The sequence below is a fragment of the Labeo rohita genome, chromosome 4, assembly GCF_022985175.1.
Source record: "Labeo rohita strain BAU-BD-2019 chromosome 4, IGBB_LRoh.1.0, whole genome shotgun sequence".
NCBI classification, from domain to species: Eukaryota; Metazoa; Chordata; class Actinopteri; order Cypriniformes; family Cyprinidae; genus Labeo; species Labeo rohita.
Window position 1 is genome coordinate 3317131 of NC_066872.1, and position 27139 is coordinate 3344269.

A 27139-nucleotide genomic window follows, 5' to 3' on the forward strand; every position below is an offset into this window, starting at 1 on the left:
AAGTAAAGTAAAAACAAATAATAGTTCTTAAACAGAGAAGGTGTACATATTGGTATTCTTGTGGAAAAATAAACATGCAAGCACTGTCACCGACAATGTTTTACTTTTCCTTTTGTTTTCATTTTGAAAAGCTGTAATTTACCTCACGTTACGTTATGAAGGCTTTGTTTTATCTTTTTTTATTTGATTCCTCAGTGTTTGCTAAACGTTCTGTAATTTATTAGCCGATATAGGCTAATACAGCATGTGGTGTATGCCATGCTTCGTCTTATTCGTTTTTGTTAATAAACGTTGTCATTGTAGCCTGTTTTATTGTTGTTATACTTTTAATAAAGAGTACCAATGAATTCATCTTTTGTTACTTAAAAAATGAAAGGTGTATACATGTAAGAAAAACATAAAATAATATTTTCTTGTAAAACGTGACAAGATCGCAAATTCAAAACCAAAAAAATAATGAAAAAAAAAAATCCCTCGGGTTGAGGGATTTCGTTACCATACAAGGGCGGATCTTTGCTGTGAATGTCAGAGCAAAGGGTCTGAATACTTAGGACCATGTGATATTTCAGTTTTTCTTTTTTAATAAATCTGCAAAAATGTCAACAATTCTGTGTTTTTCTGTCAATAGGGGGTGCTGTGTGTACATTACTGAGGAAAAAAATGAACTTAAATGATTTTAGCTGCAATATAACAAAGAGTGAAAAAATTTAAAGGGGGCTGAACAATTCCCGTGTTGATTCGTTCAGCTCTCTCCGTTGTTAGGATGCAGAGATTCTGATTGGTGTGTCATCAGTTTTGCTAATGTTTAACATAGTTTAACTCATTGTTAAACTTTTTGAGAAATGTGTCTTTGTTTTGAGAACTGAATGAATGGTTCTGGAAAATGTGCCAACTAAAATAAGTTACACATAGAGTACATCAGATTATGGAAATTGTGCTGTAAACTGTAGCACATGTTGTACAGCTATAAACATGTGACTGTCAAATTTTGATCTGTAATCATTTTTTCACAGTATGTGTACTGCGTTTTTGCCTAGAGATATAGTATTGTGTCAGAAGACCAAGAAACTACTGTAGTACTGCATACTGTAATGAAATTTGACCAAATGTGCAGAAAAATGTGCATTATTATTATTGTGGTATTGTGGCATACCAAGTTCATATACAATTTTTTGTTATTTGAACTTTTCTAGTAATTATTATCTACTGCAACATTACTTTACAGTAGTAAAATGAAAATCCCCCCCCCAAAAATTCCCCAGAAAAGTTAATTGCTGATTTATACATCTGTTCTGTATCTGTTTGTGTCATTGATTAGTGATGACCAACTTCAACAGAGTTGGGAAGCATGTTATACAAGAAAAAAAAAAAAAAAAAAAAAAAGTGGGGGTTGTAGTGGGGGTGTAGTGATAAATGCATACATTATTTGAATGCATAGTGTGTTAAAATAAAATTTTAGTTTATAGGGCCTCAAAATAGCACAGCTGAGTACACTATAGATGCTTTTAAGATTATCTTACTAAAGAATAATTTTTAGTATATTAAGTTATTAAAATTAGTTTGTGAAAATAGAGCAATGCATTATGAAACTGCACATTTTTTCACCTGGGGTAGTTGGTGTTACACAGTGTATGGTCATACACTGATGATTACATCACTTGACCACATACACTGACGTTTAGCATAAAATAGGTCAAGGTCAAGGTCAAAGTTTATTTATAAAGCACATTTAAATACAGTTGACACTGCCCAAAGTGCTGTACATGTTTCAATTAGAGAAAAAAAAATAAAAATACACACAGTACAAAAATAGCAACAAAAAAACGTAAAAATGCTAAACTCGGCTCATGTTGAAAGCCAATGCATAGAGGTGTGTTTTTAGAAGTGACTTAAAACTGTCAATGGAAGAGGCAGATCGAATGCTCAAAGGGAGCTCATTCCAAAATTTGGGTCCGACGACCGCAAATGCCCTACCACCTCGGGTTTTTTTTCTTAGAGCGGGGACAGGTTAAAAGCTGTTGGTCACGTGACCGCAAGGCTCTCACAGGACAGTGTAGAGTCAACATTTCAGACAGATACTCTGGAGCCAGGCCATTCAGTGATTTAAAAACTAACAGTAGGATTTTGAATTGTATCCTGAAGGGAACCGGGAGCCAATGAAGAGACTGTAGCACAGGAGTGATATGGTCATAGCGCCTAATGCCTGTTAGAAGGCGTGCAGCTGCATTCTGTACTAGTTGCAAACGACTAATAGATGCAGAATCAAGACCGTGATACAGAGAATTACAATAGTCCAGACGTGTAGAAATGAACATGTGGACTAGTTTTTCAGCTGGTTAGAAGGCAGATATGGTTTCACTTTAGCAATTAATCGAAGCTGAAAGAAGCTTGTTTTAACGACGGAGCTGATTTGTTTGTCAAATTTAAAAGAACTATCAATCATAACTCCAAGATTATTTACATGGGAGCTAAAGGGAACACCAAGATCAAGGGTCTGTTTAGAACTGCCGAACATAACAATTTCAGTCTTGCTCTCATTTAGATTGAGGAAGTTTAGCTTCAACCAGTCTTTCACTTCCTGGAGGCAACTCTGCAAAGACTGCATAGAACTGTTTTCTGACTTAAGGGGCATGTAAATTTGGACGTCATCAGTGAAACAATGAAAAGAAATATCATATTTTCTAAAAATTGAGCCCAGAGGCAGCATATACAGAGAGAACAAAACTGGGCCTAGAACAGAGCCCTGGGGAACTCCACAGGTGAGAGGGGCTTTTGCAGATGAAAAAGGGCCAAAGCTCACGGAGAACTTCCGTCCTGCGAGGTAGGACCGAAACCATTTTAAAACCGTGTCCTTAATCCCAACACAGGATTCCAGGCGTGATAATAAAATCTCATGATCCACTGTATCAAAAGCTGCAGTGAGATCTAAAAGCACCAAAACAGCTGCCTGGCCAGAGTCCATTAAAAGCAAATCATTAAAAATTTTTAAAAGTGCAGTTTCTGTGCTATGGCACGATTTAAAGCCAGACTGGAATTTCTCTGTAATTTTATTTGAATCCAAATAGGATTGCAGCTGAGAGAAGACCACTTTCTCTAGTACCTTTGATAAAAAGGGCAGCTTTGATATCGGTCTATAGTTAGACAGCACCGAGGGATCCAAGTTATGCTTTTTAAGTAGAGGCTGGACAACAGCATCACAGCCCCAGGAACACAGCCGGAGTTCAAAGAGGAGTTTATCAACTTTAAAATACATGGCCCAACAGACTCGAAAACACTTTTCAAAAGTTTAGGGGGGAGGCTGTCCATTCAGAAGGTCTTAGAGCTTGAGTCACTTTCGAAAGTTCTGAAAGGGACACAGGCTCAAAGTGACTGAACCCCACTGAATAAATATTACAAACAGCAGGATCAATAACAGTGTCAGCAGCAGTACACGAGGACCTGATTTTAGAAATCTTGTCGATAAAGAAAGAGTTAAATCTTTCACACAGTGTGACACTTGGAGCAATAGCAGGTGTTACAATGGGGTTTACCAGCCTATTCAATACATTAAAAAGCACTTGAGGTCTATGGCTATTGACAGACACAAGGTTACACATGTATTGTGATTTTGCAGATTTTACAGCCCTCTGGTAGTCCGTAAGGGAGTCCCTGAGGATATCCAGCGAGACGTGAAGCCTATCTTTCCTCCAATACTGAGAGCATGTGCTGTACCAACGTGATCTCATCATAATTCGTATGTATTTTATGTAAAAAGTGGTTCTATAAAACGTCAATACATTTACTTACGTTTTCAGACACTAAAACTTACGTATTTACAGCATTTAAACGTAAAATACTGACGTTGACAACACCTAAAAAGGAATCCTTATAAATATTAAAATTGAGGTATTACTTTCGTTATTGTTGTCTTTAGTTCAATATCAATGGCCTTATGTTTTCCGTTTCATTATTAAATTGTTTAATCGATTACTCAATATGAAACGATGACATTTTGCTCAGTTCTGTGTGATTTCTGCTGCCAGTTCGTTTCCAAGATGCATGATGTTAAACAAGACTACACTTTAAACCCTTAAAATAAGTAACATTTCTGCAATCGTTTAACCATTAATGTAATATATTTTTTTTTTTTTCGTGGTGGGACACAAAAGGCGTTTTCTCCGACATGCTGTGACTAACAATAGAACCATACAATACACCACAACGCAACATAATTACAAAATTAAGCGATTTTATTTGGGGATTATTTTGGGGATTATCGCCTATAAAAATATTTCATGTTATATTGTTACTAAAATGGTAATTTCCCTGCATATTTTGGTAAGTTAAATTTTGTATCATTTTAAATTAGCTATAAAATGGGTATAGATTTGGGGGAAGGCTTAGGGGGATAAAAATCTAAATCGCTCACTGACAAAATGAGGGGAGAGATGACTGACAGACCATGCTGGAGGATTTGCTGCTCAGTCTTATGCTCAGTGACAAACATCATTTACACAGAGTGCGCGTTAATCACGAAAGCAAAAGTGAAAGTAAACAGCACAAAAGCGATTTCAATACCCTGCGTATTGATAGTGTGAAAACTATATACAATATTCAAATGTTTTGGGGTGCGACCGGCAAGAAAGAAAAGACAAATTAAAATCTAGCTCAACTGAATATCGCTCCAATTTTGTGATTGGCTGTTAGGCTATGTAGTGTGGGGCCAGGGTGAGCTTCTGATTGGGTGGGCCAAGCTACTCATATAAAATTGACTTATGACGTCCTATGATATGATATTTAGAATATTTGCCATAAGCTAAAAAATCTGAGAAGATTGACTGAACTTTGCTGTAAAAACCACATTAGATTTAAAAAGACAAATTTCATCACTTTATTATCCACATGAGCCCTTGGTTGTTGGACTCAATGTTTTGAAGCTCTTGCTAATGTATTAACCTGATTTATGTTTCTTTTTTCTGCCTACAGGTGAAAGCTTCACTCGGAATGAACATTTTCAGCACTGTAACCGCAGGCATCGCCATTATTTTTCTTTCACTGGATTTGGTTATAGAGTCAGGCCATTACTACAACCATTATTATTTCCGTACTGACCGTCCTGAATTACAGAGAGCGTATGAGGTATGTCTTCAACTTTTATATTTACTAGGGATGGACCGAAATTTGGGTTTTGCCCCCCCAAAATGGCCGAAAATATGAGCCAATTATTTACATTTATTTAGTAATTGCTGCTAAGAACTCTTTTAGTTTCACGATAGATCTAAGATGATCAAAGCTATTATTTTCTTACAATTTCAGTTTTAGAGTCCTTTTAGCATTTAAAAAAACTACTGTCAGCATTTACTAAAGACACGCAGTGAAACATTATCAAAAAAAGGACAGTTATTTTTGCGGCTAACATTACTGCATTTGTAAGAGTTTCCCTTTCAGGCACAAAATTATTTAAATTAATCACACAACATGATATACTAAGGTTTGCACCAGTCAATTCACTGGTATTCATGCCATAACCAGATGCTAATTTGCGTTGTTCTTGATAGATTCTCTTGGTTATTATGAAAATGAAACATTACGTTTGTGTTTTTTAATAAACTTCCCACTCCTATCGGTGCTTTTATGGGATTGCCATGCTAATTTGCCTTGTTTAGTAATCAGAAATGTATTACTATATGAACCTCAAGGATGATTGTGGATTCTGAACTGCTGAGCAGCCAATGTACCAGTGTAAATAGTAATTATCATTTATTTTTCAGTAGTGTTTCCTTGGACTCAGACTCGACTCGGACTCTGCCCTTTGAGACTCAGACTTGAGTCCGACTCGGTCCATTTTGGACTCGGACTCGTCTCGGACTCAATTGGTTAAAGACTCGGACTCCACTCGGACTCGACATTGCATGTGTTTTTCAAAATGTGCAGTTTGTTCCACAGGTTTTACCATCACAGTCCTCTGATGTCAGGCACATTTGTTTCCAGAATCTTAACAGCTCAGAGGTAAGAGAAACTTGTAACCCCAGTTCAGTTGGACTTTGAGTAAAATGGTTAAAAAACAAAACAAAAACAAAAATAACATTTTTGAATTTAGTGTTGATAGTCTGTATTGGAAGTGTGGGTGCAAAAATTTTTACATAATATTAACAATAAATAAGCAATCAAGCAAGAAAGCTGACACACATATAGCATTGGAAAGTAGCTCTTCCATTCATCACCAGCCTGCAGACGCTCCTCCAAAATACAGTGAATACAAACAAATCTGAATAAGTGGACAGTGTTCTTTTATGAAACACAACATATGGGAATGTATTAGAAAATATAATTCAATTTGCTTAGTTACACATTTCATATATACAAACTATTTGGATTGTATAAAAGAAAAGCGTGCACTGAAAACATTTTTTTTTTTTTTTTTTTTGACAGTAGATACACATACATTACAGATAAGACAACAAACTACAACCAGACAAACAACAGTAACATCAATCACAAAAAAGGATTTCCACAGCTAATATATAGGGGAAAAAAAAAATAAATAAATAAAAAAAAAATATATATATATATATATATATAATAAATACAATTATAATAATAATAATAACAGCAAGAATAATAGCAATATTATTAATGTGCAATTCTATTATAAATGATAACAATGGAACACCTTAATATCTTATTTGAAGAGGGTAAGTTATTGGAGGCAGCAGGGTTATTGGTACTAATAATTAAACAGTGAATAATGGATTGAGGAGAAAAACAAAACAAAACAAAAAGCATAAAAATAGAAAAAACATTTCTCCTTTAAATAAATAATAATAAAAAAAATTAATGGCAATGATATTATTAATATGTTATTGTAGTCGAATTTGTAAATATTTTTTTAAATAACTTATTTAACACTTACATTACACATGATAAGTGCTGTCATTAAATGTTTTACGAGATGAACGAGACGAGAGGCGAGCGGATCCATATGCAAGCTTTTATTGGGACGAGACAAAGACATAGTCGTACAGGCAGGGTTGAGACAGGAGCAGACAGGTGTGTAACAGGCAGACGAAGAGAATGATCCGATAAACAAGGGCGAGAATCAACAAGGCAGGCGGCTAGACAGACGTGAACGAGAAAACCAGGCGGGAGATCAAAAACCAGGAACTAGGAATACAAGAATACAATCACAATACAACGATTCAACAATCCATGAAGTGCACTGGGGAGGACCGGGGTTTTTATAGAACGCCTGATTGGTCACGGGGGCTGACGCAATCAGAGCGGTGGAGGATGGGAGATGCAGTCCGAGATGCAACGTAACAGTCAGAGTGACGTGGAAAGATGAGAGTGACATCTGGTGGTGAGCAGTCCATAGGTCACCGACCAGATTCGTGACAACATGGGTATATAAAGTTCAACTGCTATTTAGTTTTTCAAGTTTATTATATTTATTAACTTATTCAATTACTCCTTTATTTATTTATTTATTCATTCATTCCTTTGATACTGCTGTCGATTACAGTGTCATCCTCTGTAAAAATAATAATAATAATAATAATAAAATAAAAATAATAATAATAAATAGATGAGAGAAAAAAATAAATAAATGAAATAAATAAATAAATAAATAGGATGTAACGAACAGACAAAAAAACTAAATGATAATAAATAAATATAATAAATATAAAATAAATATAAGCAAATAATTTTAGAGGATCTGAAATGTGAACGATGTTGAATAAACAGAAAAGATGAGGAAGAAAAAGCGAGACATGGAGAGAAAAAATGGGAGAACAGGGAGGTATTAGGGGACTATTGGTTTTAAACTGACAGTGGAAACAGATGGTGGAATAAATCATGAACCCGTTTCTTCATTTCGTAGGTCATTGGCAGGCCCCTTCTAGATCATTAGTGCACAATCTAGATGTGGTCTCGCCTTAATTGTCGACTCTACTATGTGAAGTTCATGGGTAGTAATGCTGATGTCAATGCTTCCACAAATTTTCTTCTCGCAACCATACTGTTTTTATTTGCCAGACCTGTTGGTGGTTCAATGTTGTAAAAACATATTGCTCTCTTCGAGGCGAGAGGTAATACTTGACAGAAAAGATAGAACCAGAAAAAGAGAGAGGAAAAGAAAAGCCATGGAAACAGAGGAAAAAAAAATAAAAAAAAAAATAAAGGAGAGAAATTATATCTTGGGAAGAAAAAATGAGGGAGGGGAGAAAAGAGAAAAACAAATACAACAAAAACTAACATTATAAAAAAAAAGAAAATAAATTACAGTATACCCCAGGAATGAATGCATAAATAAATATTAATTAGTTTAAACAAATTGAATGATAAGAGTAGTAATAATAGTAATAGTAATAATAATAATAATAATAATAATAATAACAATAATAACAACACTAAGTAATAGCAACAGTGTGTACATGAGTGTATGAAAACAAATATTAAAGTTTTGCATTTTTGGACTATTGGATGTCTTGTTAAAATCATGCCATGTGTGGAAAATGAGATTTGAAATGTATAACTTAACTAAGTAATTTATGTACTATTTCAATACCAATATATGTGCATTTTGCACTTAATATACAAAAAAAAATAATTATTTAGGAAGATAATCTTAAGAACATCTATAGTGTACTCAATATATGTGGATCAGGGTGCTCAGGAAGCCATGGCAGAGCACACAGTCCGGGAAGCCAAGGCGGATCAGGGAGCCATGGCGGAGAAGACAGTTCAAAAAGCCATGGTGGATCAGGGAGCTTAGGAAGCCATGGCGGAGCACACAGTTCGGGGGCCATGACAGGGCAGGCGGTTCGGGAAGCCATATCCATAATGTCCTCAATGTGAGAAGACATTTGAGCTCTTATACACATGAGTTTTGTGATAGGATCATAGGCGTAATTTATGGGTGGGACATAAAAACACACAAACGTCATTTCTGTCCCTCCCACTTCTTAAATTACGCCACTGTATGGATTAAGAGCCACATTTCTCAGCACTGTAACCAAAGCTTACAAGTTCTGTCTTAATAATCGGTAAGTCCTGTATTTCCTTCTCATAATATGATGCTGTCATATAAATGTCACGATATTAGATGTGTGTGTTCGTGTGTTTGCAGTTCACATAGAGGTGCTTACTCGAGGAGTCAGGGACAATTTATGAATGGTTATCATAAAATGTATTTATTATGCATTTCACAAACAGTTATTAATTTGATATGTACAATACATAGTAAAGTGAAGAATAGACAGTTAATGAAGTAATAGAGAGAGAGGGAAACTGAATCGGGAAAGTTCAACAATCTGGACTCTAAATCCTCACAGCACAAATGCCATATTCACCTTATTTTTCCTGCTAGATTGGGTGCGACCATTTGTATATGTAATGTGTCTTTCTGCTATTTTTAACTATACAAAACAGCTCATTTTGCTCCTTGAAATTACAAACAGGCATTTGTTAAATCATATTATTTATATGTATGTGTTGTATTAATTTTTAGCATACTTGTTGGCAGCACAAATAGTTTCACAGTTTTCCGTTATCTACACAGCGGATATTGAATCAAAAGTCTTGCACAAGTCTGGTGTTTTCCTCTTAATCAATATGTTCCCTCTGAGCTGCACACAGGACGCACACAAAAAATAGTTGGGAAAGCCATTTGTGAAATAATTGCAATGTTCGAGCAAACTGCTACAGAGTTTGTTGCGATATACAGTAGAGTTAGAACCAGTGAATGTGGTTAAGAGGTTTCATAGAGAATGATGTGAGCAAAATGAGTCGCTGTTGAAAATGCAACGCAAACTCAATGGCATAAAACGTCATTGGGTTTTAAATCAGAGTGACTTGATTACGTGACTGAAATAACAAAACTCCAAGACATTTACATTCACACGCAGGTGTAGTGGTGTGTAAACTGTACTCTTAGATAGGCCTAACTGTAAAAGAATTCATATGTTCATATTTTTTGAAATATTTAGCTTGCAGATCTCATTTTAAATGCCTCAGTTTGTTTTCTATTCTATTCTATTTTATTCTTATCTATCAGTTTAAATGTTTCAAATTGTTTGTATATTATATTATAATATTATATTATTACCTTATAATATAATATAATATAATATAATATAAAATGAAAAAGATATTGCTTTAGATGTCAGTTATTTATATTATCTTATATTAAATTATATTATTAAAAGCTCTTTCTGATTCTAATCCAATATAAACAGGACATCAAAGTTAAGACTAACACACTTTTGTGTGTGTGCTGTACAGGTCTTGTATAAAGAATGATTTCACTCAGGTGGCCAAAATCCTGAGAGCTGCCTAACGTTTACATTTACATTTATTCATTTAGCAGACGCTTTTATCCAAAGCGACTTACAGATGGGAAATACATAAAGCAATTAGTCCTAAAGAGGCAAAACGACTTAGGAAGTGCTCATATTACCATATAACCAGCATTGTTTAAATAAGTACAGGCTAGAAAGGCAAAAGAGTAGAGTAAAGGTTTTTTTTTTTTTTTTTTTTTTTTTTTTTTTTAATGTCAAATAGTGTCGAAAGAGATGGGTTTTCAGCAGTCGCTTGAAAGTTGTTAGGGAGTTGGCATTCCAGATAGTGATAGGAAGATCATTCCATCAGCCAGGAACGGTGTAAGAGAATGTTCTGGAAAGTGATTTTGTGCCTCTTTGCAATGGTACAATGAGGCGTCGCTCACTGGTGGATCTCAGAGTTCTGGAGGGAGTGTAGATTGGTAGCAGTGAGTGGAGGTAGGCGGGTGCCGAGCCTGTGGTTGTTCTATATGCAAGCATCAGTGTTTTGAATTTGATGCGAGCTGCAATTGGGAGTCAGTGCAGGGTGATAAAGAGAGGTGTGAAATGGGCCCTTTTGGGTTTGTTGAAGACCAGTCGTGCTGCTGCATTCTGAATCATTTGTAGAGGTTTGATTGTGCATGAGGGAAGACCGGCTAGAAGAGCATTGCAGTAGTCCAGCCTGGAGATGACCAGGGCCTGGACAAGAAGTTGAGTGGCCTGCTCTGTAAGAAAGGGCCTGATCTTTCTAATGTTGTGTTGGGCAAACCTGCAAGATAGAGCAGTTTTAGCAGTATGGTCTTTGAAAGTGAGGTGGTCATCAAAGATAACACCAAGATTTCTGGCAGAACTTGATGGGGTAATTGTTAATGTACCTAAATGGATGATGAAATCATGCTGTAGAGTCGGAGTGGCAGGGAAAATAAGGAGCTCAATCTTTGCCAGGTTGAGCTGTAGATGATGTTCTTTTATCCACTCCGAGATGTCCGCCAAGCACCCTGAGATCCGTGCAGCTACTGTTGGATCATCTGGTTGAAATGAAAAATATGGCTGCATGTCATCAGCATAGCAGTGGTAAGAGAAGCCATGTGCCTGTATGATGGGCCCCAGTGATGTAGTGTATATGGAGAAGAGGAGGGGTCCAAGAACTGATCCCTGAGGAACCCCAGTGGCCAGACCCCAGGCCACCCTGAAAGACCTACCTGTGAGATAGGATTCAAACCAGCGAAGTGGAATCCCTGTGATACCCAGTGATGAGAGGGTGGACAATAAGATTAAGATTACATATGTGTAGGCGTGTGTAATTAAAAAAAGAAAACAAGTTGAATTGTTAGAAAATCAAAAACAGAAAACAAACAGAAAAATCAAATTAGAATAGAGTGTGCTAGAGCTAGAGGGTCAAATATAGATAAAAGAGATGTGTTTTCTAAGAACTCTGCTGCTTCAGTTGAGTATTATTATTATTATTATTATTATTATTATTGTAATAATATATTATTATTGCACTTATTTAGTAATTAGTTAGTGTGTATCTATAATGGCAGGTAGTTCACATTTATAAGTGTCTTTGGAAATGAGCATCTGCTCAAATACATTAAAAGATGTAGATCAATTTAAGCATGATGTCAGGATTCCTCAAATAAATGCAGGAGGCGTGATTTGCAAAAAAAAAAAAAAAAAAAAAAAAAAATCAGACAGTTCAAAAAGCCATGGTGATTCAGGGAGCTTAGGAAGCCATGGTGGAGCACACAGTTCGGGGGGCCATGACAGAGTAGGTGGTTCGGGAAACCATTTCCATAATGTCCTCAAGGTGAGAGGACATTTGAGCTCTTATACACATGAGTTTTGTGATAGGATCATAGGCGTAATTTATGGGTGGGACATAAAAACACAAAAACGGCATTTCTGTCCCTCCCACTTCTTAAGTTACGCCACTGTATGGATTAAGAGCCACATTTCTCAGCACTGTAACCAAAGCTTACAAGTTCTGTCTTAATAATCGGTAAGTCCTGTATATCCTTCTCATAATATGATGCTGTCATATAAATGTCACGATATTAGATGTGTGTGTTTGTGTGTTCGTGTGTTTGCAGTTCACATAGAGGTGCTTACTCGAGGAGTCAGGGATAATTTATGAATGGTTATCATAAAATGTATTTATTTTGCATTTCACAAACAGTTATTAATTTGATATGTACAATACATAGTAAAGTGAAGAATAGACAGTTAATGAAGTAATAGAGAGAGACGGAAACTGAATTGGGAAAGTTCAACAATCTGGACTCTAAATCCTCACAGCGCAAATGGCATATTCACCTTATTTTTCCTGCTAGATTGGGTGCGACCATTTGTATATGTAATGTGTCTTTCTGCTATTTTTAACTATTCAAAACAGCTCATTTTTCTCCTTGAAATTACAAACAGGCATTTGTTAAATCATATTATTTATATGTATGTGTTGTATTAATTTTTAGCACACTGTTGGCAGCACAAAAGTTGGCAGCTCAAAAGTCTTGCGCAAGTCTGGCGTTTTCCTCTTAACCAATATGTTCCCTCTGAGCTGCACGCAGGACACATGCAAAAAATAGTTGGGAAAGCCATTTGTGAAATAACTGCGATGTTCGAGTAAACCGCTACAGAGTTTGTTGCGATATACAGTAATGTGGTTAAGAGGTTTCATAGAGAATGATGTGAGCAAAATGAGTCGCTGTTGAAAATGCAACGCAAACACAATGGCATAAAACGTCATTGGGTTTTAAATCAGTGACTTGATTACGTGACTGAAAAAACAAAACTCCAAGACATTTACATTTACATGATGTCAGGATTCCTCAGTTACCTTAAAAAAAAAAACCTTTTTATTATTTTTCCTTTTTTTTTTTTTAAACATAAACTTGGCCACACATTAAGGAGGAAAAAAACATGGAGCTCCTGATGTTAACAAAATACAAAAAAAAAAAAAAAAAAAAAAAAAACACCTGAATATACAGACACCAGTCCTTATATTACACACATAAATACATTCAAATAGCTTAATTACCTAGATTAAACAAATTTACATCTCATTTAGAACAAAACTAAATTAAAACAATCCATAAATCATATTAACTTATACACTATCACAAGTCATATAAATAAAGAACAACATAATTTCTGTCATGACAACTCTTGGAGCCTCAGGTGGAAAGACATGCCCACAACTACCACCATACCTGCACACCAAAAGAAAGAGAAAAACAGGCCCAGTATTGGCTGAATAGATCTGCTACGCTGCTGCTGCGGCAGAGCAAGTACAGACACTTCCTAGTGTCAATACATCCACAACATGCTGCTGTGATCATGCAAGAAATACTGCTGCTGCACATATAACATACATGTAATAAATGGAAGCCAGGCAATGCTTAACTTAACTGAGGAACATTTACTATCACCTTTCTTGCATTACATCACAGAACAGGAATGTCAGGAATACACAGTGCACAAACACACAAAAGAGGCAGCGTAACACAAACCAGAACCTTCCTTAAAGGGACTGTCATCATAACAATATTGTTTATGACTACATTAAAGAAACATCTAGATAAAGAGTTCACACTGACCATGCTGGAAATGGTCAGAAAGTTCAGCTGTTTCCTGTATTATGAGCTGTTTCATAATCATATCGTTTGCATGTTTTGATTTACTATGATTTTGTACAGGTCAGTTTGAGATTCAGAAACCAGGATGTCCAGCACTGTCATACCCGTGAACTCTTCAACGCTCGTAATCCAGTTTCAACCAGCAATTCAAACAAATCCTGTTTCACCTCTTCATGGACTTCAGGCATTTCTGAAAGGCCAACCGAAAGCCCTTGGGGTGAGAAATGTCTCAAAAACACAAATAATTGTTTTGTTTTTTATTTGTACATTTCGCTGTGAGGTAGGCAAATAAATGAATAAATTTTAAACGATCAGCGGTGCACACATTAACGAAACGTACGCAAATTTTATTAAACAATATGACTTATTGTCTTGGTGACAGTGCAGGAAAGACACCAGAGTAACGCCAGGTTTATCATTTAAATAATAAACTTTACAGTGTATCAGTCACAGAGAACAATGTTTTAGGAATTGCACACTACCAAAAAATGTGATGTAATCCAATCTTGCACATCCACACACACTTGCAGAATATTTCTATGAACTACAGCTGCTGTAAATCTATACTGTATATTGTTCCCCTTTATGAAAGCATCTTGTCATACTCACACTTTCTGCATTCTTTTTGTCTCTCACAGACGGTCCAGATAATGATCGGTGTGCTGACTCTCCTGTTTGGCATTGTGTCTACAGTCATTCCATATTATCCATCTATCTTTATCATTAGTGGTCTTCCTTACTGGGGATCTCTCATCGTAAGAAACTATTATACAATTAATTTTTCTGTCTTTCATAATACAAGCTACATATTCCAACACAAGCCTCAATTTTTGTCTTTCTCTCTCCTCTCAGTACATTACCGCAGGCGCACTCTCCATTGCTGCAGAAAATAACATTAATTCACCCTCCAGTTTGTGTCTGGTATGTACATAACACTTCACTTTTAGGGGTCCAAGTACGGTGCTGAAATAGTATTTTGTTGTGTTTTTGTACTAATTTTTTGTACTGGTCAAATTGATTTCTTCTTCTTGTCTGTTTTCTGCCCTAAAAGTATATTGACATCAGTGACCATAAATCGTAGAGACCCCAAATTTATCAGGAAGGTTATAAACACTCAGAAAGTTTTGCCCTTGAATCCATAAATTTATACCTCTGGTTTCATTTCAGTCTATAAAAATATCTGCCGTTTTGAATTTTCTTGGGGAAAAGGCTGTTGGTCCAATCTTCATTAAATTTTGCACACTTCAGCCGGGGATGTTGCTGGCAAAATGTGATCAAACTAACTAAACTAAATAAAGCATTGTGATTAGTAAATTTAACATCTGGCAACAAATGGATCTTTATGTCCTGAATGCAACGCTTCAAATTAAAGAAACTTGATCTATATAGACTAGAATAGAATAGGATATCTTGAGAATTCACACTAAATTGCATCAAAGTTGGACCTATGGGAGGCGCCGCAACTCTTCAACACTGTAACTGTAGGATTGGTAAAGTTGAGAATTATTATGAATCTTTTTTGGTGGATGTCTTAACATAATATGACTTGGATGGATAAAAAACATTCTCTACCAGCCAATTACATTTTAGCAACATCAAATTGTGCCAAAAATTCATCCACTTTTCTATGTTCATTAACATGTTAACACAATGTTTTAAAGTTCTTGCTAATCAATTCATCTGTTTTGTGTGTTTTTTCCTGTCTGTAGGTGAATGCTTCACTTGGAATGAACATTTGCAGTATCATAACTGCAGGCATTTCCATTATTATAATTTCACTGGAATTGGGTCTATGGTCACCACAGTGGGATGATAACAAAGTACATTTACTCCGTTACATTTACTTGAGTACATTTTTGAAAAATTTGCACTTTTTAGAGTAGATTTAAAGATGGGTACTCTTAGTTTATATCGAGTACATTTCTAACGAAAAAACTGTACTTTTACTTCGCTACACTGGGCCGCCTCGTTACTTAATTTGTATGCAATAGTAATAATACGCGTTGTTTATTCCAAGCACGCTGTCTCTTTTGTCTCTTATCTGGGGCATGAACGATGCTCCATTCATGAATAAATCACTCTGTTGAGTCGCTTCTGTTCAAGGCCTTGATCAAGCAAGCCTGAAAAACTGTCTGAATTGGTTCGTGAATCAATTTGAATGATTTGTTCAGATCCCTGCACGTATCGTCTGAAGCAGGAATCGTTTCTCATCATACCAGCAAAATAAAGAGCACGGAGAGCATCTACAGTCAATTTAAGCCAAATCTGAGGATCTTTATTAGTTGAACATCGTGTTTGCTGCCGTTGAACGATTCCACAAGTCGTTTCATTTGTAATACTACAGTAGTGGTACCGAGACTGTCTGTCACGTGAAAGTAAAAGTAAAGGGAAATGATTGAAACACGTCAATCGTGGCATTTCATTTATAGTAGATTTGCTTTATTACATTGCATCAAATCCTTTTTGGAGCGCGGTCTGCAGTGTTGAGCATAATAACCAATCCGGAAGTATTTAGTGAGTGCGCTCATCAACTGAATTCTGATGAATATGCATTAGCAAAATCTCCCACCAGTATAAACGATCCTAAATGAAATCCTAAATGTGTTATATTAGTATATGAACCTCAAGGATGGTAGATTCTGGACTGCTGAGCATTCAGTGTCCCAGTGTGATTAGTAATATTTTTTTTTTTTTTATAAAAATGTGTTAATGTTGAGTTTTCTCTCGGACTTTCTACAAGGGAATCAGAGGTGTGTTGTTGGTGTTCGCCGTGCTTGAGTTTATCATCTCCATCTGTCTGACAGCATTTACCTGTACAGCCAACACCTGCTGTTGTCCTTCTCAGGTGAGTAATGAGCCAAACCAAGAGTTCTCAAACTTCCCTTAAGTTCTTGTGTAAATGTAAAATTCCTGAGTTTTAAATAAAACTGTAAATAAACCCAGCCAGCAATGACATGTGGGGCCCAGATGGGTTAACTACGGGTTCCATGGGAACTGTGTGGGCATGGGCTTTGGCTGGGTGAAATCAGCGGGTCCCATGTAGGTTTTGTAGTATGAGTCCCACATAGGAAGCCCATATGAGCTGATCACATGGGCCCCATAAGGGACAGGCATGGGCCAAGTGGGCATGGGTTTGATCTGGGAATGCATATATGGGTCCTGCATGGCATATTTATGGGTCAAGTGGGCATGGGTTTAAACTGGGAATGCATATATGGGTCCTGCATATAATTTTTATAGGCTAAGTGGGCATGGGTTTGATCTGTGAACACATACATGGGTCTTGAATGGGATATTTATGGGCCAAATGGGCATGGGTTTGAACTGGGAACGCATATATGGGTCCTGCATGGCATATTTATGGGCCAAGTGGGCATGGGTTTGATCTGGGAACGCATATATGGGTCTTGAATGGCATATTTATGGGCCAAGTGGGCATGGGTTTGAACTGGGAACGCATATATGGGTCTTGAATGGCATATTTATGGGCCAAGTGGGCATGGGTTTGATCTGAGAACACATACATGGGTCTTGAATGGGATATTTATGGGCCAAGTGGACATGGGTTTGAACTGGGAACGCATAAATGGGTCTTGAATGGCATATTTATGGGCCAAGTGGGCATGGGTTTGGGGAACATGGGTTTGAATGGGATGGGCCAAGTGGACATGGGTTTGAACTGGGAACGCATAAATGGGTCTTGAATGGCATATTTATGGGCCAAGTGGGCATGGGTTTGATCTGGGAACGCATAAATGGGTCTTGAAAGGCCGGGAGGTTTGGTGGGGTTGGGGGGTGCTGCCATGGCCTCCTGGTGTGTGGCTAGGGCGCGGGGGCGGGTTCCGGCACATCCCGGGGGGGAGTCTGGGGCGGCCTGGTCCTCCTGGGTGTTGGCTGGGCCTCGTGTCCGGTGGGGGTGGGGGGCTGCAAGAGCCCAAAGAGAAAAAAGAGCGTCGACAACACAAACACCATGAGTGTATTTGGATGTATTTTTTGAAGAGATGTTTTGTTTTCTTTTTTTCCAGAGATTTAAAAAATGTATATATTTTTGATTTATTTACCGGTATGTTGTAAAATTTAAATTGTTAAAGATTATGTTTGTTGTTCAATGTCATATATCATGAGTGTATTTTGTATTGTATTTTTTGGAGGTTTTTTTTTCAGAGATTTTTTTAAAATATATTTTTTAGTTTACCTGTATGTTGTGACATTGTTTTTTAAAGATAATTTTTGTTGTTCAATTTAATATATTTCTTGCAGTTCAAAGCATCAAGTGTCTTGTATTTATCTTGTACTTATATTCATTCTTCATTTTTAATTTTTCTTAGATTGTTCCTTAAACCATTTGGCATGGTTGGGCTTAGATAGGCCTTGCATGAATTGCCCAGTTAGGACCAACATAAGATCCTTACAGAGCCCACTTTAAGCCCATATGGGCATTCACGGTTGAATCCTGGTGCAAGCCCACTTTAAACCCCTTTTGGCAGGTGGGGCCCAAATGGGTCTGTCATGAATTGCCCGGTTAAGACCCACATAAGACCCTTAAAGATCCTACTTAAAACCCGCCTGGGCATCCACGGCTGGCCCCCATGTGGATCCCATAATGGGGCCCACATTTGCCGCCCATGAAGCCCTCATCTGGGCCCCACATGTCATTGCTGGCTGGGAAGTGAACCCAGCTAGAGCAGCAGCTAACGATTATTTTATTATCTATCGATGAATCTTTCAATTAACCTATTTATTATTTTCTTAGCAGTTGAATTCATTGTTTATTCATTTAGTGATACTATCAATAAATAATACAGCAACTTCTGCTTTTAATCGTTTAATGTTTTGTTTTCTCATAATTAATACTTCACAAAAATTAATAACAAGAAAGCAAGAAATAACAATAAATAAATAAACATAATAAAAAAGAGAAAAAGAAAAAAATAATAGCAATAAATAAAAATGAAAAAAAACTAAATAACAGTAAAAAAATAATAGAAAAAGAAAAATAATAACAAATTAATAAAAAGAAAGAAAGAAATAACAAGAAAAATAAAGAAAGAAAGAAGGCAGTTTCTGTTTTTATTTGGCGTACAATTTATACGCATTTTCATAAGCCCGGGCTCGGAAGAACAGCTGAAGTCATAACCGCATTCAGGACACTAACGACAGAATGAAAAACGGCGCCGTACCACAGGGAAGTTTTATCACAGTTGACAGCCCGTTTTTAAATAAATGAGCCCAGTCGAGGCTTGGCTAATCCATCACACAGTTAAACTAATGTCTATGTGGGTGAATTAAACCTGTCATGATTATATAGGCAACACGATGTCCCTTGCTGTTCTGTTCATTCACACAGCACAGCCGAATTCATCAGTTCGGCTATATGCGGTTCTGACGGTCGTATAATAATACAATGCTCTATTAACGCGGTATTTTCATAATCGCATAGAGAATTTCGGAGAATTGTATAACGACTGCATTTGTTAATTTAAATAATTTTCCTGTCCTACAAACGAAGATTTTTTTTTTTCTATTATTTTAGGGCGTTACCCTGATAGCACACGTACATCTCAGAGACGTCTATTTGACGTCTGCATTTACATCTGTAAGACATCTGCAAGATGTAGTTTGCTCATCTGCAATACGTCTATTGGACGTTTCCTATTAGATGTCAAATAGACATCTATTTGTTTATGATTTAAATTTAAAACTGACATTTTCCTGTCTGCCAAACGTTTGTACACAGCGGATGCTTTCCAGATCAAGAGATCTTTAACAGACATCTTGCAGACGGACGTGTGCTATCTGGGTAGATTTATATGTGCAAATAGCAGCAAAAATGAGGATCCACACATCGTCGCATCACCCACACTTCAGTGAACGGAGAAAAACAGAAATTATACAAGGAATAAAATAAATATTACATCCTACACGAAATATATTTCTTTAAAGTAATTAACAGATTAACAAAAGAAAAAAACTGCGACATGTATAGGCCACTTTTGTTTTGCATTTTATTTGTTATATATTTACTTTATTAAATGTAACTGATCACGCTGGCGCCTAGCGCACACACACGCATTTCAGCGTTGCTAACTTGACATTTCAGCCATTAATCAAACTAAAAAGCAGTCAACCAAACATAAAAGTGACACCGCGTGCAAATCAGCGTGCAGCGCCAAAATAAACATTTTCCCGCATGTGAATAATGATTTACGTGGATGGCAAAAAATGGAAACATTTAGATGTCGATGAGAGATTCTTGTGAGCCCAAAACCGTTTAGTTATATTTATTAGTATTTAATATACATGCTGCATAAATAAATGCTATTGTTTGCAAATATAAGGATAAAGGGTGTTTTTAGTGTAAGATCAATTTCTCTTTCATGAGTTTACTTCCTCTTTTTCATTTCTCAGTGTCATAAACTCTACCCTGATAGCACAGGTACGTCTCTAGACGTCTATTTGACGTCTGCATTTACATCTGCAAGACGTATTTTTTTAGAATCTTTGCTCATCTGCAATACGTCTTTAGGACGTTTCCTATCAGATGTCAAATAGACATCTACTAGATGTCTTTAAGATGTTTATGATTTAGAATGTATGTAAAACTGACATCTTATAGACGTCTGTCAGATGTTTGTACACAGCGGATGCTTTCCAGATGAAGAGATCTTTAACAGACATCTTGCAGATGTACGTATGCTATTTGGGTAGGGGCAAGGCTTCTAATTCGGGGTGTTTTTAAGTGTGTGATATTTAAATGACGATTGCCGCCACATTTTGGCAGCATACAATTGTTTCATGAATCGCACGTGAACTCTGTCATAAGTTGATTTGTGCTCACGGATTTGCGTTCGTTTCTACGTTGGATTGATAAATGAGGTCCACTGTGTTCCCAGACATTAAACCTTGCAGACATGGAGTTTGTGAGAAGTAACATTTTTACTGTGAGCTGAGTTAAGACACCCTTTCTTGTAGAACCCATTTCTTACACATCCCTAATACTAACATAAGTTTTTCCAAATATGCATTTTTTTCCACAGGTTTTACCACCACAGTCCTCTGATTTCAGGCCCATTCGTTTCCAGGATCTTAATAGCTCAGAGGTAAGAGAAAGTAGTAAACCCAACACATTAAAAAAAAAAAAAAAAAAAAAAAAAAATGTTTTTTACCATTTTACTCAGAGTCCATGTATTGGAAGAGTGTAAAGCACTTAGTAATGACTGCAGTAATTGTTACATAATTGTATAATATTATCAATAAATAAACAATCAAGCAAGATCGTATGATGTGTTTTTTTTCCCCTTCCCTTTCCCACAGATACCTGTGACCAGCAGCTCTTCCATTCATCACCAGCCTGCAGACACTCCTCCACAGTACAGCGAATCCAAATAAAAATGGACAGTTTTCCCTTATGAAACAAAATATATGGGAATGCATTAGAAAATATAATTCAGTATATTAAATAATACATTTCCATATATGGAAAACTATACTGCAGGATATTCATGGGCCATGTATGGCTACATATTGATATATGTAAAACAAAAGTACACTTAAAAGGTGCACTGCATTTTTACATATTATAACTTTACTGAAAACTCAGTTCCTCTAGCTTGTGTTTACACATATCCAAACACATAATCATAAACTTTTCTCTCACTTTATTGTTGCAGTTACACATTTCATATATGAATATATTTGCAATGTATAAAAGAAGCCTGCACAGAAAACAGTATTAAAGTTTTGTATTTTTGGACTGTTGGATGTCTTGGCAACATGGTTGGTGGAAAATAAGATTTGACTTTTATAACTTGAGTACTTTATGTAATTTATCAATATCAATACATGTGTATCAATTCCCATATGTGTGTATGTGTGCTTGTGTTTGTATACAAATACACGAAGTACCATATTTTATCACGTGTACATGTGTATCTGTATATTAGAAAGAATATTATTGAATAAGTATGTTGCATTATGTAAGTAAATATATTACCACATTTTTTCAATTGATGAAAAACATCAATTCCTTATGTATTATTCAATATATTGTAAGATATTGTAAGGTTTACAGAACCTCAGACACTTTGATCTTCTGAGACGGACAATGCACACACAGTGTATTAAGATATAGACATTTGTTTCCACATCTCACTGAGAGAAGATGTGAGAAAAGTCCCTATCCACCTATTCCTTCCATCCACTTCCCCTCACCCATCTCCTCTCACTCAGCTCACTTAGACTGGTCAATAGCATAATATAATGTTCTACATGAATACAAGTGATATCCATAGTCATGTTTGGTATCATTTGAACTGTCACTGTGTGTCTGGTACAATGGTCTCATTCTCACAAGAAGTAAACTAAAAGGTAAACAGATCCTAAGAGTTCAGAGATACATTGCTCACTGTTAAGGTTATACTATTTCCCAGTGTCTTTAATGCAAATTACCATCTGTTCCCAAAAGGTGCAAACGATCAAGTCTAGGACTTGATCAATGCAAATTCAAATTGTTAGTTCCTGTCTCCATTTCGGGGGATGTCTGTCTGGGTCTGAAGTACTTAAAGAAGTGTAGCAAGAAGATCAGGGTGCTTTCTGTAGCCAGAATGAGCCCATGGTACGAAGTGTGTTGACACACTTCGTACTATGTATTTTTCTCAAGTCAGGTATGCATCTTACTCCTAGATTCATCTTGGAGATTTCTTGATTTGATTTGGTAATGATTTGATATCTTTGAATTGGCTGTATAATTGGTGTAATACATATTTACCTGACTTCTAATAAATTGTTACATTTGATTTTATTCTGACTTACTCTGACTAATGATCAGACTGGAGCAACATGGTGTACTTGGCGAAATCAAGTTCACCATCAGGATGAATTAAATGGTTAATTTCATTCCCCAAGTCCCAGTTAGTTTAGTATATACAACAGTTCAAATCACTGAGCAGGAGCAAAATCTGCATCCAGGCCAGTTGACAGTGTTCTGTACACAAACACACAGCCCCAGTTTTAATCGAATGGAGAAACTGAATAACCAAATTAATAATCTGTTAATCAAATTGTTGCTTGATGTTGCTTAAATTTTAGTTGATTTTTTAAAATGTTAAAACAATGTTAAACAATTTTAATAGAATTTGAAATAAATCTTAATGAATTAACACAGTAGATCATTAATCCTGTGTATAAATATTGGAATTTGCACTGATATTGGAATATACAGTTTCTTATTGACATTTCTGTACTTGACAATTTTTTTCATAATTCTTTTAAAAATGGGTGATATTGTGTTTTGCATGTATGTAAGCATGGTGAATATAGATTTATTTTTTTTTAGCCCTAATACATATGTCCCAGATTACAAAGTGGCATTTCCCAGATAATCAAATTTAAGCATGCATATGCAAGACATATTTTTTTTAGATAGTTGCAATACATCTATGGGACATTTCCTATGAGATGTCAAATAGACATATATTAGATGTCTTTAAGATGTTTATTATTTAGAATGTATGTAGAACTGTTACGTCCTTGTGTTGTATTAATGTCTCTGTTTATCTCTGCCCTAGTCTTTCCCACTTTTTTTTTTTTTTGTACTTTCGTTTTCACAGCCCCTTCCTATTGGTCCACACCGCTCACCTGGTTTCCGTGTTCCCGTGACGTCATTCACCTGCCCCCCCAGTCTCATCGGTGCCCTGTCAATAAAAATGGAGAGAAAACGCCACTCGCGAGGCCCTTGATACCTCGACTTCATTCTGTGTGTCATTTTTGTGTTATGGTGAATTTGTGTAGCCTGTGTGTTTACCACTGTATGTATCTCACTTGCCCATTGTTCGTTGCTCCATTCGTTATTGTGCTATTGCGCTCCATTCGTCAAGCAGAGTTGGATCTGCAGCTGGAGGTACGCAGACTTGAGATTGAGGCTGATAAGGAGGTACAGTTGTGTCGACTCGAGCTGGAGGCGGCGAAGGTCGCTGCCAGCTCGGCTGTGCAGCCAAGCCCTGCGTCAGCCCCCCAGGGTTCCGTCTGATCCATCCTCACTTGCTTTTGATGTCAGTCGACATATAGCTCTCGTACCACAATTTAGAGAAGCCGAGATAGACTCATATTTTGGCGCGTTTGAGCGTATTGCGACTGCTCTGCAGTGGCCGAAAGAGGTCTGGCCTCTTATGCTCCAATGTAAATTAGTAGGAAAGGCTCAGGAAGTTTGTTCCACTCTGTCCTTAGAAGAGAGTTTGCAGTATGAAACAATAAAGTCAGCAGTTCTTCGTGCTTACGAACTCGTTCCTAAAGCCTATCGTCAACGTTTCAGGAACCACAAGAAAAGCATTGTGGGAGTTGTTATTATTGGAGGAATTTAAGTCCTGTTTACCTGAAAGGGTTGTTACCTATTTGAATAAACAGAAGGTGTCCTCTGTGTCCCAAGCAGCCGTGCTCGCAGATGAATTTGTGCTTACGCACAAGAATGTGTTCGTGTCTTCGCGTACTGAAAAGCATTCTGCTGGCCTGCCATCTCAGATGCAACTCTCTCGCCCAAAACCCAGTACACAAGCAGTTAAAACTGAACATGTATGCTTCTATTGCCATAAGCAGGGTCATCTCATTGCAGAGTGTCTTGCTCTGAAACGTAAGCAACAACAGCAGCCCAAGGGTGTCGGTTTTGTGAGTTCGGTTTATGTAGAACGGGATGAAGATCGTGGTGGTAGTTTTGCTCCTTTTCTGATGAAGGGGTTAATTTCAGTCATGTGTGAGCGACAGGATCAGAAAAAAGTTCAGATCTTGCGTGATACTGACGCTGCTCAGAGTTTCGTTATTTCTGGTGCGTTGCTGTTGTCAGAAAAGTCATATTGCGGTGCCATCGTGTTGGTACAAGGGTTTGAGATGGGTGTTGTAAGTGTACCGCTGCATCTTATGCATTTACAATGCGATCTAGACACAGGCTTTGTGAAAGTTGGAGTTTGCCCTTCTTTACCTGTTAGGGGTGTTATCCTGGGAAACGACTTGGCAGGAGGTAAAGTTATGCCCATCTTAGAAGTGTTGGACAAACCCGCTGTGTCTTCTGCACCAGATATTTTGACTGAATCTTATCCTGAAGTGTTCTCTGCGTGTGCTGTCACACGTGCGCAGTTGCGTAGTGCGGGCGATGAAACGGTCTTAGCTGACTCTTTCATGGCTCCCGTGTTTGCTGGCCAGATTTTCTCCCCTCCGTTTCTACGTTATAGTCAAAAGCCAAGTCAAGTTCAGCGTCCGTGGGTACACTCTTACCCAGTATGTCATCTTACCCAGATGCTGTAACACTAACTGTCACTCATGAGCAAATGTGTACAGCGCAACAGAAAGATCAGTCTTTGAGTAAATATTTTGCTTCTGCTGTAAGCCCTGATGATGCAAAGGAGAAAAGGGTTGCTTATTTCGTGTGCAGATGAGGATGGAGTGGTGCTGCGAAAAGCATCTAATCAGTCTGCCAGGTTAAGCAATTCAGAAGTGCTGAAAACCTTATCTACACATCTTAATCATTAAACTACAGAACAGCAAAAAGATGTTGAATGCCTAATCCGTGATTTTCCGCAGTTATTTGGAGATATTCCTACTCAAACCACGGTGTTAGAGCATGATATCAAAATAAGCTGCCCCGTTCTGATAAAACAGCATGCATATAGGGTAAATGCCACCAAAAGATCTGTGATGCGAGCTGAAGTAGAATACTTACTGGAGAATGGTTTCACGCTGTAGCCCGTGGAGCAGTCCATGCTTACTAGTGCCCAAACCTGACGGGACATATCATTTTTGCACCAACTACAGAAAGGTAAATGCCGCCACGATTCCAGATTGCTATCCATTACCAAGAATGGAAGATTGCATCGATAACCTTGGATCAGCTCAGTTTGTCAGTAAATTAGATTTACTTAAAGGTTATTGGCAGGTCCCACTCACCTCTCAGGCTTCAGAAATTTCGGCATTCTTTACCCCTGATTACTTCCTTCAGTATTCTGTCATGCCGTTCGGCATGCGGAACGCTCCCGCACCGTTCCAAAGACTCGTGAACATAGTGTTAGCCGGTGTTCCCAAATGAAATGTGTACCTCGATGACCTTGTGGTATATTCATCTAGTTGGTCAGAACACATTGCTCTGTTACAAACAGTATTTGAAAGGCTGGCCAAGGCATCCTTGACACTTAATCTGGCGAAATGTGAATTTGGCCAGGCTACCGTCACATACCTAGGAAAAGAGGTTGGCAAAGGTGAGGTCCGCCCGTTAAAGCCAAGGTTACTGCCACTGCTGAGTTCCCCGTCCTGAGAACCCGTTGTGAATTACGTAGGTTTCTCGGCATGGGTATTACCGTAGCTTTTGCCGAAATTTCTCTTCTGTGGTTTACCCCCTTACTAATCTTCTGAGCCCATCCATTTCTTATGGTTGGACAGAAGAGTACCAATATGCATTTGACAGTGTTAAAGCTCTCCTGTGTAGTAAGCCAGTTTTAGCAGCGCCGGACATGTCTCGAGCTTTCAAACTAGAAATTGATGCCAGCGCTGTAGGTGCGGGCGCTGTCCTCCTGCAGGAGGACGCGTCTGGGATTGATCACCCAATCTGCTATTTTTCCAGAAAATTCAACAAACATTAGCTCAACTATTCCACAATTGAAAAAGAAACTGTAGCCCTTTTGCTTTCTCTTCAGTATTTTGAGGTTTACGTTGGCTCTACTAGCATTCCTGTAGCTGTTTTCACTGATCATAATCCACTTGTATTTTTGTCCCGCATGTACAACCAAAACCAACGCCTTATGCGTTGGTCGCTGGTTCTGCAAGATTACAACTTAAAAATTGACCATTAGAAGGGTGCAGAGAACGTTGTAGCAGACACTCTTTCATGAGCTTGATAAGATGACTTTACTTGTTGATTTATTTTTGTTTGTGTGTTATTTGATGTATGTGTTGATGATGTTGTGTATAACAACCATAATATAAGTTTGTTCTTTAGGGTGGGGGTGTTACATCCTTGCAATTTATTAATGTCTCTGTTTATCTCTTCCCTAGTCTTTCCTGCTTTTCTTTTTACTTTTGTTTTCACAGCCCCTTCCTATTGTTTCACACCGCTCACCTGGTTTTTGTGTTCCCGTGACGTCATTCACCTGCCCCCCCAGTCTCACCGGTGCCCCGTCAATAAAAATGGAGAGAAAACGCCACTCGCGAGGCCCCTGATACCTC

General features: G+C 37.4%; 4 protein-coding genes across 7 annotated transcripts in view; 2 read left to right on the top strand and 2 right to left on the bottom strand.

Moving 5' to 3' along the window:
- The window catches only part of LOC127164384 (membrane-spanning 4-domains subfamily A member 15), a 226970-nt gene extending 205120 nt beyond the window's left edge, over nucleotides 1-21850 (top strand). The window contains exons 1-8 of one of the 3 annotated variants that reach the window (XM_051108315.1): nucleotides 8954-9026; nucleotides 13997-14153; nucleotides 14575-14691; nucleotides 14789-14857; nucleotides 15646-15756; nucleotides 16677-16781; nucleotides 20974-21036; nucleotides 21251-21850. In XM_051108315.1, the coding sequence (XP_050964272.1) occupies nucleotides 14022-14153; nucleotides 14575-14691; nucleotides 14789-14857; nucleotides 15646-15756; nucleotides 16677-16781; nucleotides 20974-21036; nucleotides 21251-21325 (672 nt within the window). In that variant the 5' untranslated portion in view covers nucleotides 8954-9026; nucleotides 13997-14021 and the 3' untranslated portion in view covers nucleotides 21326-21850. Of the gene's footprint in view, nucleotides 1-8953; nucleotides 9027-12169; nucleotides 12301-13996; nucleotides 14154-14574; nucleotides 14692-14788; nucleotides 14858-15645; nucleotides 15757-16676; nucleotides 16782-20973; nucleotides 21037-21250 lie in introns of those variants that run through there. The other 2 variants (XM_051108313.1, XM_051108316.1) reach the window with 2 other exon arrangements.
- Nucleotides 1-27139, top strand: part of LOC127164380 (membrane-spanning 4-domains subfamily A member 8) — a 416186-nt gene that overhangs the window by 356106 nt on the left and 32941 nt on the right. The window contains exon 9 of one of the 2 annotated variants that reach the window (XM_051108307.1): nucleotides 6249-6279. The exons of the other annotated variant lie outside the window; for it this stretch is intronic. Coding sequence (XP_050964264.1) covers nucleotides 6249-6255 — 7 coding nt within the window. The 3' untranslated portion in view covers nucleotides 6256-6279. Of the gene's footprint in view, nucleotides 1-6248; nucleotides 6280-27139 lie in introns of those variants that run through there. 2 annotated transcript variants of the gene reach the window in all.
- The window catches only part of LOC127164381 (membrane-spanning 4-domains subfamily A member 4A), a 192838-nt gene that overhangs the window by 158453 nt on the left and 7246 nt on the right, over nucleotides 1-27139 (bottom strand). The window lies entirely within an intron of this gene.
- LOC127164383 (membrane-spanning 4-domains subfamily A member 8) overlaps nucleotides 1-27139 on the bottom strand; it is a 45599-nt gene that overhangs the window by 11229 nt on the left and 7231 nt on the right. The gene's annotated exons all lie outside the window — the stretch shown is intronic.